The sequence below is a fragment of the Phascolarctos cinereus genome, unplaced genomic scaffold (genome assembly GCF_003287225.1).
Source record: "Phascolarctos cinereus isolate Bilbo 61053 unplaced genomic scaffold, phaCin_HiC Scaffold_4;HRSCAF=312, whole genome shotgun sequence".
Lineage (NCBI taxonomy): Eukaryota > Metazoa > Chordata > Mammalia > Diprotodontia > Phascolarctidae > Phascolarctos > Phascolarctos cinereus.
In genome coordinates, this window is record NW_027555847.1 from 462,070,220 (window position 1) to 462,092,322 (window position 22,103).

Sequence of the window (22,103 nt, forward strand, 5' to 3'; positions counted from 1 at the left end):
ACATTTTAATAAGTATTGGATGATGAATATGATGCAGTGTCAGCTTTAAATATTTCCCCGTTTCTTGAGTTTCATGTACTTAGTCAATAGCCTTTACCACTGGAGTTATTTCATGGGATCCTCCAAACTGTTCTCTATTGAACTTGCTGGACTTCTCCATCCCTAGAATGTGGATCTGGGAAGAATGGAGCACCTGGACTAGTTAAACTTCAAAATTGATTATGGCTGTTGCTGCTCAATTACAGAAAGGGGACAGTTTTGTAATGTCTAAAACTTAACTGATTTGCCCAGAACAAGGTTTTCCGGGATTTGGCAGATAGCTTTGTTTTCATGACAAAAGGTAATGGACACCATATGGCATGCAATGACTCTGGTAGCCCCAGGGAGGTGGAAGGCAATGGCTTAGCGCTCCTGAGGACAACTTCCTGAGGTCTTAGATTGTCAGGGAAACTTTTAGAGGATGGACTCAAACTCCAGAGCCCTGAGAAAACAGATATGGTGCCATGAGGTTCTTGAAGACTTGGGTTCTAAGATGTTCCTGAGAATTTAATGGACCCAAGAATATGGGATGATTCTATGACCTTAAACAGAATTGGACTCTAAGTCAAATATAACACCTGAGGAGGTTCTGGGAATATGAAACCAGAGTCCCTAAGAGACCTGTTATTTGCATAACTCCAAATTCTACTCTGGATAAAGGGCTGGTAGGGAGAAAAAAAGGCTGGTTATTAGTGATAGCCAGCATGCAACGGTTCCAAGACAATCCTGCTTTCTCTTCCTGGTGGTAACCTTTTCTAGTCTAGCCACACAATTTTTCAAACAATTAAAAAAAATTAACAATGCCATCCTAATGCAAATATTGCAAAAATAAATAAGAGAGTTTTGACCTCAGGGAAATTATACTGTATTAAATATTCAATGCCCAAGTTCTCATCATATAAAGAAACTAATAAGCCAGGCAAGTAACTTCAGACCTATGAAAACAGAGGAGAGTCTACAAATTAAGTCCTATTCCAAAGCATCATTTTTTTTTTAGCCCTAACCTATGATTTCACTGGTATAGGGAACTCCTGATGAGAAAACTCTTATTAATTCAGTCTGTGCCTGCTCTGCAGTTTATAGTCTTAGAAAGTTGCTAAGGTAACAGACAAAATAATTTAAGAGGCAGCCTGCTATGATGGAGAGAAAATCCTTGGTTCAAGTCATATCTCTCACACAGAGGGTGTGAGGGTCACTCAACCTCTCAATGACCCCAGGTAACCCTCTAAGGATCTGTACATAGCAGAGACTTAATAAATGTTGTTACGTGGATTAGTGAATAATAGTTCATATACATTTCATATCCAAAAGAAACTTTAAAGTAGATTCATATATGTAGAAGACAAAGAAAGCTGCCCTGTCTTGCTGCTGAAAAATTAGGCCCTTGGTTCTATTGGAAGACAACTACGCTGTTAGTCCACATCTTGATTTTGCCTTGCACATAGCAGCATGTATTAAATGTTTATTGCTTATTGAATTGTATTGGATTCAAATAGTGAAGACTTTCTTTTGCTCTCCAACGACCATGCACTTGAAAATTCTGCCTGGCCTTTGACTTGAAAGGGCTAAGGATACAAGTAGATTCCTGTTTGACACAAAGGTGTAGGCAGAATTTTTAGACTTGGCCCATTTGAAATCAAGTCTTCATTTTATTCTTAGCCAAAATGCCTCACTGATTTCCTATTGGATACAGATGAAGGAAAAGGGTGTTTCCTTTCTGAAAAGTTGGTTTTTAACCACACCTTATGTCTGGCACTGTTCTTGGCATTGGCAACTATACCAAACAAAAGTGAGGTCTGAGTTTGGGGCAGGCTTTTATTTTAGATTATGAATTAAAATTAAATAGTGATGTTGATGGTTTATATATATGTTTAGTTAAAATAAAAAAAAATGAAGAGAAAGGGAGAATCATTGAAGTTTCATGCATGTTTGTAGCCTTAGGATATTTTAGGAATGCCTATTATTTCCTGAATAGATTGTAGGAACCTTGAAAGAATCACTAGAAAGTGAATAATTTTTTAGAAGCTATGAAAGAACCCAGGATGAGAGATAGTAAAATAATGAGCCAGTGGCAATGAAATAGGTTTCATCCCCTAAAAACTTGTAAACTAAAAGGATATAAGTACAGATGAGCCAGCAGCATTCAAATATATGCAATATGTATAGAATCATGGGCTTAAGATGGATTGAATGAGTGGCCCTATGGCTTTTAAGTTGCTTCTTCATATGATACAGTAGAAAAACCATGAGGCATAGAGCCAGGATATCTGGGTTCTGGTCCTGACTGTGGGTGACCTTGGACAAATACAAATATCTGCCCAGATATCTATTTTCTCATCTGTATAATCTACATATGGATTCCTCATTTTCTAAATGAGTGGGTTACATGAAACAATTTTAATGTTCCTTCTAGCTCTTAAATATTGTTTCATTCCTTCATTCATGCTTGCTTGCATGCATTCACCAAGCATTTATTAAGTGCCTACTATGTGCCAACCACCATGATAGGTACTAGGGAGAAAAAGACAAAACAGTCCCTTCTCTCAAGGAAACTTGCATTCTATTGGGGCACACACACACAAACACACACACACACACACACACACACACACACAGAAGTAAACCAGGGATTTGAAGAGGGAGAGGAAAAGGAGGGAGTGCCTATGTCAGGGTTCTTTAATTGGACAACAACAACTCTTCTTTTCCTCATAAAATGTCATGTGAACAAAATGGAGTGTGAGCAACACTTCCACAGCTTGTGTAAAGGAATGTGGAAAGGACTTTATTAGATTATAAAGAGTGTGAGGGGGAGCATTATGGAATCTGAGAATGGGAATGAACCTCTTTTATCTTCTAGTCTAACTGATATGTGAAGAAATCTCTACTATAACATACCTAACAACTGGTCATTCTGCCCCCACTCAGAAGATGCTCTTATGACTTTCAACTATTCGTTTTTGAAACTGACCAATGAACTCTTTAGTACTAAATCCTTCTCTTTTCTTCTCTTCCTTGACCTCCTTGTTCACTGGTTCTTTTTGAAACGGATTCTTTGGTTTTTATGAATCTTCTACTGGTTTTCCTCCTACCCCTCTGACTTCTGGTCTTTATTTAATACACAATTTCACTCGATTGCATACAGTCATACCTCATTTTATTGAGCTTTGCTTTACTGCATTTTCCAAATATTGTTTTTTTTTTTAACAAACTGAAGGTTTGTGGCAAGTCTATTGGTGCCATTTTCCCAATAGCATGTGCTCATATCACGCCTCTGTGTCACATTTTGGTAATTCTTGTGATATTTCAAACTTTTTCATTATTATTACATCTGTTATGGTAATTTGTGATCAGTGATCTTTGATATTACTATCATAATAGTTTTGGAATGCCACGAACCATGCTCCATATAAGACAGCAAACTTAAACAATAAATGTTGTGTGTGTTCTTACTGCTCTCTCTCCCTCTCCTCAGGTCTCCCTATTCTCTGAGACACAACAATATTGAAATTAGGCCAGTTAATAACCCTACAATGTCCTCTATGTGTTCAAGTGAAAGGAAGAATCAATCAATACAGCAAACTTCATTGTTGTCTTATTTTTAGAAAATGCCGCAGTCTCCCCAAACTTCAGCAGTCACTACCACCTTGATCAGTCAGTAGCCATCAACATCGAGGCAAGACCCTCCACCAACAAAAAGATTACAACAGGCTGAAGGCTCAGATGATGTTTAGAAGTTTTTAGCCATAAAAAAATTTTAAATTAAAGTATGTACTTTTAAAAGACATAATACTATTATGTACTTAATAGACTACAAAAAGTATAAGCATAACTTTTACATGCATTGGGAAACCAAAAAATTTGTATGATTCACTTTATTATGGGACTCACTTGATTGTAGTGGTCTGGAACCAAACCCACAATATCTCTGAGGTATGTCTGTATCCTTTAAAAATCCATATTGCTTCATTTATCTAAGTTTTATATTCCCAACCTAGATTGGAGCTCATGGACAATGGGAGAGAACATGTCTTTTTTATCTCATTAATTTCAATGGTCCTGGGACAAGTCACTATTCCACTATTATTCTTTTATAATTAATGTTCTGCAGACAATCACACAGGTGGGTAAAATATTTCCTTTTTATGATTGGAAAAAGTATTAGTAAATGAGTTCATTTTCAATTATTATCATTAAATAAGTGAATAACTCACACTTACAAAGTACCTTAAGGTTAAGACTTTTGACACTTCCCTCAAAGGGATAGGAAAGTGTAGAGTATTTAACATATTATGTATATATTTATAATATATATAACATACCATATATAACACAATATACTTTTCATGTGTTGGATGATTTATCACACTAAATTGTTCAGAAAATGAGGCATGAGGAATTAGAGGGATGAAGATTAGGAAGATAGGAAGATAGTTTTTGTGGCTCAATAACAACACCTACTAGGTGCAAGGCACCATTCTAGATTCTGGGGGGTCCAAAACCAAAACAAAACAGAAAGCTCCCTCCCTGCAAGGAACTTACAAATGTAAACTACTATGTATGTTCATTATAATCTGAGAAGGGAGAAAGCAATAAAAAATGAGGGGAAAGAAGGTCAGGGAAAGTTTCCCATAGGAAGTGACACAAAGCTATTACAGGGCCTCTTCCAGTTTTTCTACCTGTGACCCCTTTTTCACCTTTTGGCAGTGTTCAGTTGGTGTTTTGTGGCTTGAGGGCTTGCACAGTGCAAAGTCCCCATTCTTTGTGTTCAAAACCAAGGCTGCAGTGAAGTTGGGATGCAACAAGGGCAAATTCTGCCAGAAACACCTTGGATTCATTATGTGTTTGATTTTTAATTGATTTTTGTTCAGAAACCTTTCGCTGTTGCCAAAGAACGGCTGATCTATACCTTGAAGGAAGATAGAGATTCTAGAAGGAGGACAGAGATGCCTGGAGGAGCAAATTCCATGCCTGGGGCAGGGAGCAGTCCATTTAAAGGTACAGTAAGAGAGACGGAGCACTGAGTTCGGGGAATAGCAACTACATCTCTTTGGCTAGAGAGCAGATGACATGAAGGAGAGTTATAGGAAATAAACCTTGAAATTTAGATTGGAGTCAGACTCTAAAGGGCTTTAACTGCCAAGCTGAGGAATTTGTGAGAGGTGAAGAAGTTTAAATTAAAATGGTTGACCTGCAATAGGAGAGAAGGGGTGGATGCAAGATATATTGTGAAGATAGAATCAACAAAACTTTGCAGTTGATTGGGTATGCGGTGTTGCTGAGAGTAAAGACTTGTGACAATGTCAAGGTTGTGAATCTGAGCAACTTCTTTTTTTTTGGCTAGGCTATGGGGTTAAGTGACTTGCCCAGGGTCACACAGCTAGTGAGGTGTTATGTATCAGAAGCCACATTTGAACTCAGGTCCTCCTGAATCCAGGGCCAGTGCTCTATCCACTGCACCACCTAGCTGCTCCCTTAATCTGAGTGACTTTTGAAGGATGGTGGTACTCTCAACAGAAATAAAGAAGTCCAGAAGCCCATGCTTAGGACTTTAGTTCTAAGTCCTTTAGTTTAGTATTATCAAAGGTAGTAAAAATATGGACTAAATCTCCTTACTAATACATACCAAATCTCCTGACAAATATCTCAAAGAATCACAAAACTTCAGCTGTAAAAAGGGTCTCAGCTTACATAGGAATGCCTTCTATAACAGCTCCAACATGTGGCCATTTGATTTCTGGTCAAAAACCTCCAATGAGAGGAAATCCACTATTCTCCCAAACCTATTCTGCTCTAACAGCTCTAATTATTAGGACATTTTTAGTCACTTGAAGCTAAATGCTCTTCTGTGATTTTACCCCACTATTTCTGGTTCTGACCTTGAAGACCAAGCAGAGAAAATCTAATTCCTACTCCACATGAGAATCTTTCAAACGCTTAAATCTTTCTACTATAACAGCTTCAATTCTTCTCTTCTCCAGGTCATCCCTGAGTGGTCTGGTCTATAATTCTTTCACCATCTTGGCTGCCCTCCTCTGGGAATATTCAGATTGACAACATCTTTTTTTTAAAGGGCAGCGGCCATAACTGAACAAAATATTCCAAATGTGGGCTCACTGTTGAGATAGCCATGTTTCCCCAATCCTGGACTTCTAGAGTTGATTTCTGAGCTCAGTGAAGAGAATAACTCTGGAGTTAAAGGACCTGGGCTCATATCCCTCTTCTGATGATTAACTATGTGTGACCTTGGGTAAGCCACCTAACTTCCCCAGGCCTCAAATTTCCCTTTCTGTAAAATGAGGAGGACAGACTAGAAAACCTGTGGAGTCTTTTCCATGCTCTGTATCTGTGATCTTATGACCCATGTCCCTTTTTCAATTTCATTTTATTAGAGTTGCCAAACATGTTGGGATTCTTACACTGTCATTACAACTCGAAACATTGCTGTAATTCTCTTGCTGTGTTAGAATTTAATTGAATTAAATATCACTTAAATGCAGTTGGAAATGATACTTTAGAGATATGGATTTTATCAATGCAATGGCATTTATCATTACACAATTTGACTAACGTGTGGATTTGATACAAGTTACAGAATGAGCATTAAGTGGACAGTCAGAAGAGCCTCATTCTTGCTTTTGCCTAGCTACTGACCATATAACCTCGTGCAAATAATTCAACTGCTCTGTTTCCTCAGTTTCTTTAAAGCATGCAATTATACTTGTTCTTTTTTTTTTTTACTAACAGAGATGTTATGAGAATGAAATGGAATAAAATGTTTAATAAGTGCTAGTTGACTTTAGCTTAATTTAGTGGGCAGCGAGTTCTTGAAAGAAAAGTTTTAAAATATTAAATTGCTACAGCCCTTTGCAAACTTTAAAGAGGTATGTAATTGTTAGTTACTCTGTCGCTTCCACCACCACTACTGCAGTGGTGATGACAATTACTATGATTACTATTGCTTCTGTAGGTCAGCCAATAAGCATTTAATAAGCACCTGCTATGTGCTAGACACTGTGGTAAACAATGAGTATGTAAAGAGAGGCAAAAAACAGTCTGAGTTTTCAAGGAGCTCATAGTCTAATGAGGAAGACAACATGCAAATTGAGGATGGTTTCAGAAAGAAAGCACTAAGATGAAGAGGGATTAGGAAAGGTTTCTTGGAAAGGTAGAACTTTAGCTAAGGTTTGGAGGAAGGCCAGGAAGGCAGGAAGTAGCTATCAGGAGAAAGAGAGTTCAGGGTGTGAGGACAGTCAGTGAAAATACTCAGCTGAGAGATGAACCTTGGCTTCTTAGACTTGGAATCTGGGTCAGGCATGGAAAAAATGGATACTAGCTTGATTACAATATATGAATCCTAACTACTTGCTATGTTGATTATTGTGGTATTGACTAGGATAATCATACACATTTTACATACTAGGCTGACACTTTTTATAGCTAAATTTTATAGGTGGGGGATTGAGGCCCAGGAAAGTTTGACTGTACTTTTTATTTCATGGTCATACTGAAAGTCAGATTTTACAATCTAATAATACACATATTCCCTCTCATGCATGCAGCAGAAATCTATTATAACACCTCTCTTTTAGTGCATAGATTGGGCTATTCTGTAACTCAAATAATCTTTGAGACACAGCTTGGCAGCCTCCTAGCTATGTGTCTTTGGCCAAATCACTTAACTACTCTTGTTTAATCTTTAAAAAACAACTTTCATATTCCTTCCATCCCTAAGCTTCCTTATCTTCCACGGTCTCTGAAGTAGGAATAATCTCCTTTGCAACTTGGAGATTTTGGGATTTCATAGCTTTCCCTATGTCTCATGGGACTCAAACCATTTTCCTTTCACTATCATGATACATGAAATGTTACCTCAATATACCACTCCTCAATAGGATTGTCAGGCCTGGGAAAGTACTGAGGCACTGAAGCAGATGGGGCTCTGTCTGAATTTTATAGAAACATACATGCAAATTATAGTTAGTTTAGAAAGACAACTAGTTTTGGAGCCAGAAGACCTGTTTTTAAATCCTAGTTTGTCATTTTAATACCTGAGTGACCTTGAGAGAGTCTTTTAATATGTCTGAGCCTCAGTTTCCTCATCTATAAAATAAAGAAATTGGATCAAATGACCTCTAAATCCTGTATGTGTCTATAAGAAGAATTATTTTGGAAATATATTGAAAATTCCTAATTAGGCTTTAAAAAAAAGAGGACAATAGTAGATCAATAAAGAGATTTTTCTTTAAAAGTTAAAAAACATTAAGTAGCTATATAACACCAGTAGGCATTATATTTATATATTTATAAAAATTATAGGAGGAAAATATGGTTAAGATAAAAAAATAAAACTCTAGACTCTCTTTAGAATAGCCATGTACTGTAGCTGAGAGAACACTGGATTTTGAGGCCAAAGGATTACCTCAAGACCTGGCATGGCTACTTATTAACTGAGGCAATTATTAATGATATATACATACATATATATATATATATATATATATATATTATATATATATATAATATTATTATATATATATTTTATTTATTAACGGGCAAGCCTTACCTCGCTTTGGGCTTCAGTTTCCTCATATGTGAAATGAAGGAAACAGATTTGGTCTTTAGGGTTCCTTCAAGTTCTAAATATTATGGTTATCAGGTCAGGACCAGGGTTCCCTTGAGTGCCTTAGCCATACAATTTTTGATTGGGAAGGAACGTTGAAAGTCATTTTGTACGATCATCAGGATAATTTAATCTTGACAAGCCTAATGATTTTGATTTAATAAACCAGAAGAATTTAGTAAGCAGCTACTAGGTAATATAGGGAATCTAAGAGCATAAGACTGGCATGATTTGTGTCCCCAAAGACAAGACAATATATAGAAAATCAAAGGATTGTAGACTGTGGATTGGAAGGGACCTTCAAGAATATTTAGTCCAACCTACTTATTTTGCTGATGAGGAAACTAACTTTAATTTGCATGTATGTTTCTATAAAATTCAGACAGAGCCCCATCTGCTTCAGTGCCTCAGCACTTTCCCAGGCCTGGCAATCCTATTGAGGAGTGGTATATTGAGGTAACATTTCATGTATCGTGATAGTAAAAGGAAAATGGTTTGAGTCCCATGAAACATACAGAGACTGAGTGAATTGCCCACAAGTCAAAACATTAGTAAGTGGTAGAGCCAGGATTTGATATCAAGGTGGTACAGTGGATACAGTGCTGGGCTTCGAGTCAGGAGGACCTGAGTTCAAATCTGTCCTTAGACATTTACTAGCTGTGTGACCCTGTTCAAGTCACTTAACCTTGTTTGCTTCACTTTCCTGATCTGTAAAATGAGCTGGAGAAGGAACTGGTAAACCATTTCAGTATCTTTGCCAAGAAAACTCCAAAGGGCTCATAAAGAGTTGGACACAGCTAATCGACAAAACAACCACTGCCTTTGATTCTAGTGTTCTTCCCACCACATAAGAAAGAATACAAGGAAGTGAGTGAGAGCTGAAGGAAGAGAATCTGACCTATGCCTTGAAAAGAGGAGGCATTCATTAGGATATGAAATGGCCCTCTGGGAGGGAGTAGGCAAAGGGTCACAAGGGAAAATATAGGTGATGTTAAAACAAAATATATGAATAAACATCTGTTTTTAAAGATGGAAGCAGGGAAGACAGAGGAGAGGACATCAGGTAGGTCAACCAATGTGAACATAGGGATGGAAAAGGGAGTGAACACTTTTGCCAGTAAGGAGACTGAGGGTGTGGGTGCGGTAAGGCTGAGTTCCTTCTGTGAAGTCAGAGCAGCCAGAGCACACAGAAATGTCTATGTGTCACATTGAAGTTTTAACTAGAGCTCGGTGAAGGTCTGGACTTCTAGCCAACAGTTTCCTGGTTTCAGCCAGCTTTTACGGGTATATGTGTTTTTTATTCACTCTCTGCAGCTGGTCATAAAACTGACCTTTACAAATGCACAGTCATTGTTGCATGAGAACATAGATCCTGGAGCCAAACCAGACAACACCTAACAAGCTACATTCTAACTTCCTCTATGTTATTATACGCAGCTGGATGGATTGTTGAACTCCTTCTAGCATTCTAAACAGATAAATCACTGCTATTTATTGATAAGTCACTTGAAAAAAACCATATAAAAAGCATCTCAGTGTCTCAGGAGAAAAAAAGATGTGGCATCTATTACATAAATGTGAAACAAAAGCCAGTGGATAGAGTACAACGACTGACACATAGTAGGCACATGATAAGTGCTTGCTGACTTCTAGATATTACAAAAACGGATATCCCATATCCAGGAACATCCCCTCTTTAGTAACTTCCACTTAACATGTCCAGGCCACAACTTGGGTATTGTTCCATGCTAGGTACCACATTGTAGGAAGGGCAACCAAGATGCTAAGGGGTCTTGAACTCAAGCCAAGTGAGGATCAGTCAAATGAAACAGAGATGCTTAACTTGGGATCTAAGGATCTTATTTTCTTGGACTTTTTAAAAAAAATCACATCTCAAGGATTAGGGGAAAAGATTTTTATACAATTTTTAAAAGCTTAATGCTTCTTACAGGGTAAACAATACTCCAAAACACCAAGAAATATCTTAGAGAGGTTACAAAATGGCATTCAATACAATGTTCCAGGGAATTAGGTAGCCCACAGATTATTTTTATTTTTAAACCACAAATACCACAAATAACAATACCATCTCCAAATTAGAGGATATATATATATGTGTGTGTGTGTGTGTGTGTGTGTGTGTGTGTGTGTGTGTGTGTGTGTGCGTGTGTATGTTGTGTGTGTATGTGTGTGTGTGTGTATCTGGGGAAAGGGATAAGAGTTGTCTTCAATTATATGTGAAGGTCTGTTACGTGAGATAGATGTTCAATTGGGATTGCATGATCATAGGTTCATAAAGCTGTACGAGACTTCAGATACCATCTAATCCAAACTCTTCATTTTACACACTTGGGGCCAGAGAGGTTAACAGAGTTGCTCATGGTCACGTAAGTAGAAAGAGATGAGGAATATATGTGCTGAGCTTCTCTGAATATAAATATGGTTGGCTTTCCCCTGTTACATGTTCTATTTGTTCCCAGAGGGTAGAATTAGGAGCAATGAGTAAAACCTGAAGAGAGATAGATTTATGTATGACTTCAAAAAAAGTCCTAACAGTTGTAACTATCTAAATGTACAAAATATTGGCTTGGGACCTTGTTGATTTTCCCTCATTGGAAATCTTCAATCAAAGGCTGGATAAACCCATGTCAGGTATGTCGTAGAAAAGACCCTTGTTCCCCTTTGGGATGAACCAAATGCCTCTAAAATCCCTTCCAGAATTTTAGGGCCCTAGAATTTCAATGCTGGAAGGAACCTCAGTGTCAGTCTAGTCCAAATGATACTTCAAAAAGGATCCTTTCTACAACACACATACCCTTTGCTTGAAAACTCTCTAGCTGTGTGACTCTGGGCAAGTCACTTAACCCCAACTACCTTCACCAAAAAAAAAGAAAGAAAGAAAGAAAGAAAGAAAGAAAGAAAGAAAGAAAGAAAGAAAGAAGCTAATTCTGAGATCCTAGAATTCTAGAAAAATGAAAGTATATTCAGAATCACTCCAGCTGCTGTGTAGGAAATCCCAAAGGACCTGAAACCTGAAAAGAACCATAGAACCTGAAATCCACAGGGAAAGCTGGGAAAATTGCATCCTAAAATCCAAAAAATAAAATAGGGCTTATCTTACCTTGCAGAGGTGGGGTGGGATAGCAGAGAAAGTATAGGCTTTTCCAGTCCTGCTGGGTAACTTATTTAATCTTTATGAGCTATAATTCCCTTACCTATAAAATGATGAAAGTTTGAATAGATGGCCTTTTGATTGCTCCTTCCAACTCTGAATCTAGGCTACCACAAGCTTGAAGCTAGTTTTAACCCTCATTTTGTTGTTAACTAGTTATGTGACCTAGAACAAATTACCTCTCCTCCTCATCTACAAGGTAAAGATAAAATAATATTAAGGATCCCTCTGAGCTTTGACATTCTATTACATCAGAAGGGGATTTTGTTACAAAATGGACTTTTCTATGTATATTTCAGTGCTAAAAAAAGTTCGCTGTTCTGTTGTGACTAATTGATGGGAATTCAAGCCCAGAAGCCTCCAAGGTAGATTCAGGATTACAGAGGTGATGCAAACACATATGTACATATTGTCTGAACTACTTTTCTATCCCATTGCTTCTATGCTGTTGAAGCAGTCTGGGATCAGTGCCAAGTATCTCAGGATTCTAGCACATTTTAATTCCCTATTGGTTTTTTCAAGAATGGAAATGACAGGTAGGGATGTGTAGATAACATGATATGGCTTCCTGTCTACTAAACAGCCCCCAGGTGGCCAGGCATGAGGGGACCTATATTAATGAGTCAAGGGATTATCCCTTATGGGATTAGCAGGGAAGAGAATGGGGCTGATGCTGTCAATTTCTCCTCCGTATAAGAGCAAGTACCAACATGGAGAACAGGGGTGGCTGAGTTGCCGCCAATAACATGTCCCTTGTATGAAGGCAGCATGTTAGGAGGAGGAGGTGGAGGGGAAACAAGACATAAACCAGCTGTAAACACAGAAGCCCAGAGAATAAATCCCTGAAAGTCCCTAGCCAAAACCTTCTCCTTGAAACACAATAATACGTAGCTACCCCAGGCGTCTTCTTTTTGAGAGTGATTTAATACCAGAAATAAAAATTTCCCAGGAAAGATGTTGTCTCAAAATTCAGCTAGCTACCAGGATGGAATAGGAGCATCAGAAATCACAAAAGAAAATTTCTTGCAAAATTGGACCGGGGTAGGGGGTTAGGGTTTGTGTCTTAGGATTTAAATGATACCCCAGTGAAGGCTTGAATGGTGTTGGGAAATCTTCTGAAGTTCTGGATAGTTTCTGACCCTACAAAACTGGTTGAGCAATGACTTGGTAGAGGTAGTGGTTAAATCTACAACAGTCAATTCCTTGCAGAGATTTCTGCAGCTCTGATGTGGGCATTAGGAATTACTGGCTCAAGGCAATTTGGGTATATTCTTTAGGTGTATATTCTTTAGGTGTTCAGTTCAGCAGGAGATGGCAGTCCGTTGCTAAAGCAGAATCCTGGCCCATTTCAGATGTCCTGCAAGGATAACCTACAGTCCCATCTGCCATCTCTTTGCTATGTAGAGTTGGGACTTTACAAAGGAAACATGTATAAAGCTTTACTACTTTCACTGAAATGGAATTTGTACTAATCTGTGATGAAATAAAACAAGCACAGGGAAATTTTTATCAAGAGATAAATTAAAGCCATTTATAGGATAAAAACAAGAGTAGGAAGAAATTGTAAAAGAGCAAAATGAATTTTACAACACAGTTAACATTCAGCTGGCTAGTGGGAAGGTGATGGCAGAGCACCACAGTTTGGTTTAAAAGCACAGCTGGGCTTTAGGGTACATATTAAAATTTCAGAACCAGGCATATGGAGACATTTGCAGAATTACATGCTGCAATATAGGTACTGTACCTTATTTTCAAACGATGATAATGCTTACCACTTAGTATACTAAAATAGTAATGAGAACATGAATTTGCATGAGATGTATTTAACACAGCACATTACAAACTCCTGAATAACAGTAAATTACTATTCTTGTAGAAGTTGGCTCATAAAACAAAAATTCTAATGTCTGATACTGAGGAGAGCATTTAAGGTTGAGTGTTAAGTGATTTCTTTAAAAAACAATCTTACTAGAGAGTTAGAGAAACCAAATAAAATAGGGCCTTATTCTGCACAACAGGATAAGAGGGGTATCTTGCTATCCCCACCCCAAAGGCCCTGGATATCTAAGGGAATATGGGTTCTAGTCCTGGTTGTGTTACTATGTAGCTATGTGTTGCTGGGCAGATAGTTTTGTCTTTCTGCATCCTTTCTTTCCTTCATGAAATGAAGGTTGGGGTGAGATATCTCATCGAAATTACCTGAAAATTAAGACCTATGGTCTAACAGAACTCTATGTGGTCTGAGTTTCCCTCCCCTTTCCCAGAGGGGATCTATTTCAGCTTCAGAACTCTACCTGACTTCAAAGAGAGCCAGGCTTGTGTGCAAGAGACATGTAGTCATAGAGAGTAGAATGAGAATGCAGTGGATTATTTATGTATATTCAGTAAGAGAAATGACTCACAACAAGTATGCAATGAATGAAGCCATTTTAATGGGGATCAAATTGCATACATATTGATACCCGACTCGCTTGTATTCTTAGTCACTGCTGCTTTTGTATGGTTATTGGTGTGATGGGGCAGAGTACCTGAAAACCCACAGGTGATCTGGAATACTTTTATCCTCCATAATAATGCAGTGTAACTCTTGTAAAAAATATTCCTGACACTTGCAGGCACCATCCTTTGAGTGTGTTAGCTTTTCAGCCTTGGAATCTGGATCAGGCTTGGCAAAAATAGAGATTAATTCTGATTACAACATAGCCTTTTAGCTAGTGAAAGTTTATGATCATTTCTCACCTTGGTGACAGTATAATGTAGGCTGGAGGCTCCTTGATGGTAGAGATACTATCATAGATTCAAACCATATACAAGTATAATCCAGTTCATATATTCTCTGGAAATCTGGGTACTGATGATCACTTTTATTCCTTTCTCCTGTCTGCAATTGACAGCTACTTTTACCCGCCTTATCTCACAGAAAAACGTGATGTTGCTTTTGTAATATATCACTTGCCTGGTATGATTATACTATTGTGCATAATGTGCCTATGAAATCTTTTAAATAAAAAAATTACATATGAAGTTTGCTACAGATAATGCTATGTAACCACAAATTTTAGACTAGGAATTCTTAACTGGGGCAAAGGTGTTCATATGCTTGTTTAAAAAATAATCTTGATAACTAGATTTCAACATAATTGGTTTCCTTTGTAATCCTATGTATTTTATTTAATCAATTTAAAAACATTATTCTGTAGTTATTTAGACAGACCTAAATAATTGGAGAAATAATATTTGCTCATGAGTAAGTGGAGCCAATAGAAATGATAATAATATCTAAATTAATTCAAAATACCAAGGGATTACTTTACAGAACTTTATAGAAAAAATGATAATGAAATTCATCTGGAGGAGAGAAAATGGGAAGAAAAGAGGGCTAGCAGCACCAGATCTCAAACAATACTATAAAGAATGAATTGCCGAAACAATTTGTACTGGCTGAAAAAGAGATCAATCATGGGAAAGATTAGGTACATAACCTACAGAAACAAATGAACCTAATAGCTTAGTGTTCAATAAAATACAAAAACCCCAGGTACAGGGGTAAGGATTCACTATTTTATAAACACTGTTCTGAAAACTGGACAGTTGTATGACAGAAATCAGGATAAGATTAACATCTCAAATCTTATGATAAGATAAACTCCAAATAGATAAGTGACCTGGATATAAAAGGTCACAGCATAAACAAATCAGAGGAACAACAGAGAAATTACCTTTCAGATCTATGTGCAGGAGAAGACTAAACAAAGGATAGAGAAGGTAAAATGGATAGTTTTGATTACAAAAAATTTTAAAGTTTTGCATAAACAAATTCAATATAGCCATGATTAGAAGGGAAACAGTTGACTGGGAAAAAATCTTTGCAGCATGATTCTCTGAGGAAGGTCTCATTTCCAAGATATATAAGGGGCTGATTCAAATTGGTAAGAATAAGAGCCATACACCAATTGATAAATGGTGAAAGAATATGAACAGATAGTCCTCAAAGGAAGAAATCCAAGCTAGCTATTATGAAAAATGTAACACATCACTAATTAGGGAAATGAAAATTAAAACAGCTATAGTGTCCTACCTCATATTCATCAGACTGGAAAGGCTGACAAAAAAAAGAATACGATAAATGTTGTAGAGGTCGCAGTAAAACAGAGATATTGTTTGGGCTATGAATTGGTCCAGTAAATCTGGAAAAGCAATTTGGGATTATGTCTCAAAAGTTATGAAACTGTGCACTGAACCAGTGATATCACTCTTAGGCTTATGCCATCAAAGAGATTAAAAAAAGCAAAAAAGGTCTTGTACGTACAAAAATATTTATAGCAGTTCTTTTTGTGGTGGCAAAGAACTGGAAATTAAGGGTCTAGCCATAAAATGGGAAATAGTTGAACAAAATATGGTATATGACCATAATGGAACACTATTGTGCTGTAAGAAATGAAAAAAGACATTTTTTGAGAAATCTTGGAAGACATTCATGAAGAAATGGAGTGAAGTGAAAAGAACCAAGACAACAATTTATACTATAACATCAATATTGTAAAAACAAATAATTCTAGAAGACTTAAGACCTCTGATCCATATAAATGTTCAACCAAGATTCCAGAGGACTGATGATGAAGAATGTTGCCTACCTCCTGATGGAGACACGATAGACTAATACGCTGAATGGAAAACACATTTCTGGATTGTGGCCAATATGGGAATTTATTTTGCTTGACTATGCAATTTGTTACAAGAGTTTTAAATTTCTTTGTTTCTTTTTTTCCCCCCCAGTGAATGGGGTGGGGGAGAGGAAGAAAGTTGAAGCAGAGAAAAAAAATAAATGATTGATAACAGAAAAAATTTTAAAATGTATTTAGAAAAGAATTAAAAGCATTATTCTGAGAAAGTTGCAGAAGCTTTGACAGATTGTCAAAGAGAAATACAAATTATAAAAAGGGTTAAAGCCCCCTGAATTAGAGTTCCCTTATTTTTAAGCTTATTTTTTTGGGGGGAAGAGGGCGACGTCTTCATTTTCCTTACCATGAAAGCACTACTGAATACAAATTTTATTTCTTTGCACTCACCTGTCCAGGCTGTTCACAGGCTGTTTGGTACCGTGCTTGCTGGCAAAGTTCTTTGACCCTCTCGTATTTGGGTAAGTGATTTGACTGTTGGGCATTCTTGCTAGGTTCTTCCTTCTTGCGCAGGAATTTGCTTCGATACGAACAGACAAGCATTAGAGCAGTGCTCTTCCCCACTTGCCATGATCCATGCCCACCCTACAACCTCACTTCTTAGCAAGAGGAGAGAACTTAATTTAGAGAAAGCTTAAAGAGGGGCTCCTGCCAAATTCAGCATTTGGTGAGCTGCTTGGATGAAAACTATCACTCAAGAGTCACCAAGAAACTTTCTGGGATGGCAAAGCTGCTACTAGAGTAACAGTTTTTAAAAGCTTTATTCATTCACAGTGCTTAGTTTTATAGGCTATATATAAAGCTAGTGCAGCTAATAATCATTTGAATGCCTTTAGCTGTGAGAAGTGATGTTATGATAAAGGGCAAAGCATGGAATCAAATGGGCAGAAATCAGTAGTTTTATAAACAAATCTCCATTGCATTTTGGAATTTATTCTAGTTATCAAAAGTGTAATTCAAAGAAACAAAACCTGGGAAATTGGAGATGGGGCTTTGAGTGCAACTGAAGAGGTAAACATAGATTTGGTTATGTTATAAAAGCAATTTGAGGATCATGATCAGAAAGGCTGATTCAATTTTTTTTTTTAACGAAGTGCTATAGGTAAAAAAAAAAGTTCAAATGAAAACATAGGTTAAGGACCCATATTATGAAAATTCATTGCTGAAAATTCAGATGCAAGAAGGCTGTAATGAGAGATCCAACTTGCTTTGCTGGTCAGCAGAGAAGGATTAGAAACTGTTCGACCTTGTGACTAGGAATTACAAAATCTGCAGGCTTGCTGAGTGAAAATGAAAAAAAAAAGCACCCAAGAGGTAGATTTGACCACTAAGAATGTTTTCCAGTACCCCAAAGCCAATAATTACCCTCTTTCCACTAGGAATGTATCACGCCAAATTTTGGTCTTTTTGTTTGTTCGAAACCTGAAAGCAAAACAATAATATTTACTGCTGGCATCTGGAAGCCTTTTTATATGGAGCCGTGTTAACAGTTTATTTAAAGAAGCACCTCTCACTTCATATGGACCGTAACTATAACTTTATAAATGTACTATTCACATACAGCTTAGAAATTCCAAGTTTGTGGTAATCTTGATGGAAAGAGCTTGTTTTACTAGACTTTTTCTCTGTGCCATGGTGGGTTGGCTCAAATGTACACTGAGACTGGCTGTAGGGAAGGATAATGACCCACCTGTTACCTGGTTTTTCTAGGTCCAGCAGTTTGAGGACTGACTTGCCATCCACATCGGGAGGAGTGTCGAGCCCAGCAATATCCAGGATGGTGGGAGCCAGGTCAATGTTCAGCACAATCTGAGACACTCTGCAAGGGAACAGTTAGATGAGAAAGCCATTCACCTCCCATCAAGAGGGCATACAATTTAGGGTGCTTTTCTAGAAGCACAGAAGAAGCAGTATTAGCAGTTTAAGGTTTATATAGCACTTTACTTCAGAGGCATAAAATTCCTAATTGATTGAATCCAGAGCCTGAATAAAATGCAATTGGGAAATATTTTACAAAATAAATAAAAAGACAGTATGACATAATAATGGTAATTTTTTAGTAAAAATAATGGTAGTTTGTTGTTTTCTAAGTCACTATGCAGCCTGCAGAGATTAGTTTGTATCTGAGGTCAACACCACTACTTTACACATATTCTCTCATTTGGTCCTTACAACAACCATGTGAAGTCATGAAGGATTGACTTTTATCTATCCATTAGGCTCTTTATTTTTTTGACCCCATTATGACCAATGAGATATATTTATGAAGCATTTGGCTAGGGTGAGGATTGAACTCTGTAACTGTGGAACAGAGCAAAGCTAACTGACCCATAAAGGGATCAAAACTGGAGATCATGGCCTCATTAACACCATTGTCTAATGGAGTTAGCAGCCTAGACAAGGTCAAGCATATGGCCTTCACAGGTTGTGCACTGGCTTCCCAAAATTCTTTGGGTCAAAGGCTTTTCCTACAGACCTAGGGTTTTCAAAATGGAGCTGCCAGATTCTGTCAAAAGGCGACTAAAGACTTTCAAAGTTGAATATTATCTTCTCCTACCCTATCTCTCAAACAGATTTTCTAAGATTCACTTTTAAGAAAAACCAGGGTGCTTACAATTGTTTCAGGACATACCTCCATATTCTCAAAACACAAACCATTGAAATCCACAACTCTTAAGGGATGCAGCATGATATAGTAGAATGGGCATTAGATTTGGTGTCACAAGACCATTCTATGCCTTTATTCATTCATCCTAGCTGTGTTTACTGTGTGATTTGGACAAGCCATCAAACTTCTCTGGGCTTTAGTTCTCTCAGCTCTTAAATGAGGGGGTTTGACTAGATAGCTCATCTGAGTCCTCTTGAGTCACTTCTTCATTAGTCTAGAGCTGATTATTTCATGATTTGCAAAATGAGGGGACTATATTGGATTTCCTGTGGTGCTTTCTTCAGCTCATTTTATAGATGGAGAGATGGGGACAGAGACACTTATGGCTCACTCAAGGTTATATATCTAGTCAATGGAAAGGATAGAATTTAAGTACATACTAGGTGCTTAATAAATATTTACTAACTGACAACTTAAGGCCATGTCTTCTGTTTTCTATTCACTGATTATTTCCATTAGACTGCACTGTGTTGTTCAAATAATACACACACACACACACACACACACACACACGCACACACACACACATATAACCCTAGACTTCAAGAAATTGGGAAAAGGCTAATGTGAAATCAAGCAAGTGAGAGGTTGTTGCTACTTAAATACAGTCATGAATCCTTCTAAAGAATCTTTTCCCTTCCAAATTCTTTATTTACCTACGAGACCAAAGGTGTGAGTTCTTATTATGCAAAGATGGACTATTAATAATATTTTTTTCTCTGTCTTTGAGTTATTTTGAATGACAGTAAAAAAAACCCAAACCTTTATTCCTATCTTTTATGTTATTCAATCTGAAGATACTGTTTCCTGATCAAAGGAAATTAAAACTGAGATTTTTGTTAACCAAAGTTATTGAATTGCTTTTGGCTTGATAACTTGTGTCATAAACAGAAGAGTACCTACATTGATCCTGGTTCTACACTTGGTCCACGAATAAAGAAAGGAACACGGATATCAAAGTCATAAGGCATGGATTTCCCCTTGACCAATCCAAACTGCCCAATATGGTACCCATGGTCTGCAGTGTAAATGATGTAGGTGTTATCCAGTTCTCCAGTTTCCACAAGCATATTATATAGCTGAAATATATCACAGGGAAAAGTAGAAATGAAATGGAATGATATAATATGACATCTGGAGGATTTTGCTACAATTATCCCTTCTTAACCCCTCTTTAAAAAAATTCCTTTTCAATATGAGTTTAATGATCATTAGACAATATAAGCATTTTAACATACAAAGAAGAGCACAAAAGGGAATATATATGGAACCATCAACTTCTGTCACATATACTTTAATATTTTTCTAAAACTTATCATGTTACAATGCAAAGATTGTTTCTAAAAGGTTGAGTAGGAGGATGGGAAAAAACTGATTTCATTAATAGAGGAACCTCCCAAAGTGGAAAAGCCCTCTATTAATGCATAAAGGCATCTGCTCTATGACTTATAGTTTTAGAGAATTGTCTGGAGGTATCAAGTGATTTGTGTAGGGAAACATAGTTAGTGTTTGTCAGAGGCAGGACATAAACCTGGGTCTTTCTGATTAGGGCTTGCTCTCCAAAAGGCTGATAGCTTATTTTGTTGTTGTTGTTTTCAAATTATATTTTCTACCAATTACGTATGAAAATGATTTTTAACCTTCTTTTTTAAAATTTTGAATTCCAAATTCTCTCCCTTCCCTCACTCCTTTCTGAGATGGTAAGCAATTTAATATAGGTTATATATGTGCATTATGAAAAACATATTTCCATATTCATCATGTTGTGAAAGAAAACATACATCCCCCCCAAAAAACCCTATAAAAATGAAGTGAAAAATAGTATGCTTCAATCTGCATTCAGACCCCATCAGTTGTTTCTCTGGAGGTGGATAGCATTTTCCATCATGAGTCCTTTGGTATTGTCTTGGATCATTGTATTGCTGAGAATAGCTAAGTCATTCATTCACAATTCTTCTTTGCACAGTGTTGTTCTTACTGTGTGCAATGATCTCCTGGTTCTGCTCACTTCACTTTGCATCAGTTCATGTAAGTCTTACAAGGTTTTTCTGGAATCACTCTGTTCATCATTTCTTATAGCACAACAGTAATTCATCACACTCTTATGCCATGACTTGTTTAACCATCACCCAATTGATGGACATCTCCTCAATTTCTAATTCTTTGCCACCACAAAAAGAGCTGCTACAAATATTTTAAAACATATAGATCCCTCTCCTTTTTTTGATATCTTTGGGATACAGATCTAGCAGTGGGATTGCTGGATCAAAGGGTATAACCATTTTTACAGCCCTTTAGGCACAGTTCCAAATTGCTCTCCAAAATGGTTGGATCAGTTTATAACTCCACCAGCAGTGCATTAGTGCCTCAATTTTCCCACACCCCCTTCAATTTTCTTTTTCTATCATAGCCAATCTGATAGGTATGAAGTTGTACCTCAGACTTGTTTTAATTTTCCATTTCTCTAATAAATTGTGATTTAGAGCATTTTTTCATATAACTTTAGGTAGCTTTGATTTCTCTATCTGGAAAGTCCCTGTTCATATCCTTTGACCATTTATCAATTGGAGAATAACTTGTATTCTTATAAATTTGACTCAGTTCTACATATTTGACAAATGAGTCCCTTATCAGAGACACTTGCTTGAAAATCCACCCCCCCCCAGCTTTCTACTTCCCTTCTAATCTCAATTGCATTGGTTTTGCTGGTGCAAAATCTTTGTATTTAACATAATCAAAATTATCCATTTTATATCCTGTAATGCTCTCTATCTTTCATTTGGTCATAAATTCTTTCCTTATCCAGGTATCTGACAAGTAAACCATCCGAGGTTCCCCTACTTTGCTTATGGTATCACTCTTTATGTCTAAATCTCGTACCCATTTTGACATTATCTCGGTATATGGTGTGAGATGTTGGTCTAT

The 22,103-nt window shown here is 37.1% G+C and overlaps 1 protein-coding gene and 1 long non-coding RNA gene across 7 annotated transcripts in view; one reads left to right on the plus strand and one right to left on the minus strand.

Moving 5' to 3' along the window:
• Positions 1–22,103, minus strand: part of SULF1 (sulfatase 1) — a 200,995-nt gene that overhangs the window by 27,687 nt on the left and 151,205 nt on the right. For all 6 annotated transcript variants that reach the window (XM_078153363.1, XM_021002089.2, XM_021002091.2 and 3 more), the window contains 4 exons: positions 20,082–20,257; positions 18,201–18,329; positions 17,876–17,932; positions 16,901–17,030 (listed from right to left, as the gene is read on the minus strand). In XM_078153363.1, coding sequence (XP_078009489.1) covers positions 16,901–17,030; positions 17,876–17,932; positions 18,201–18,329; positions 20,082–20,257 — 492 coding nt within the window. The remainder of the gene's footprint in view (positions 1–16,900; positions 17,031–17,875; positions 17,933–18,200; positions 18,330–20,081; positions 20,258–22,103) is intronic.
• LOC110219018 (uncharacterized) lies at positions 4,782–18,310 on the plus strand. Its single transcript, XR_002327486.2, has 3 exons — positions 4,782–5,034; positions 16,909–16,971; positions 18,221–18,310. It is a non-coding gene; the product is annotated as an uncharacterized LOC110219018 (long non-coding RNA).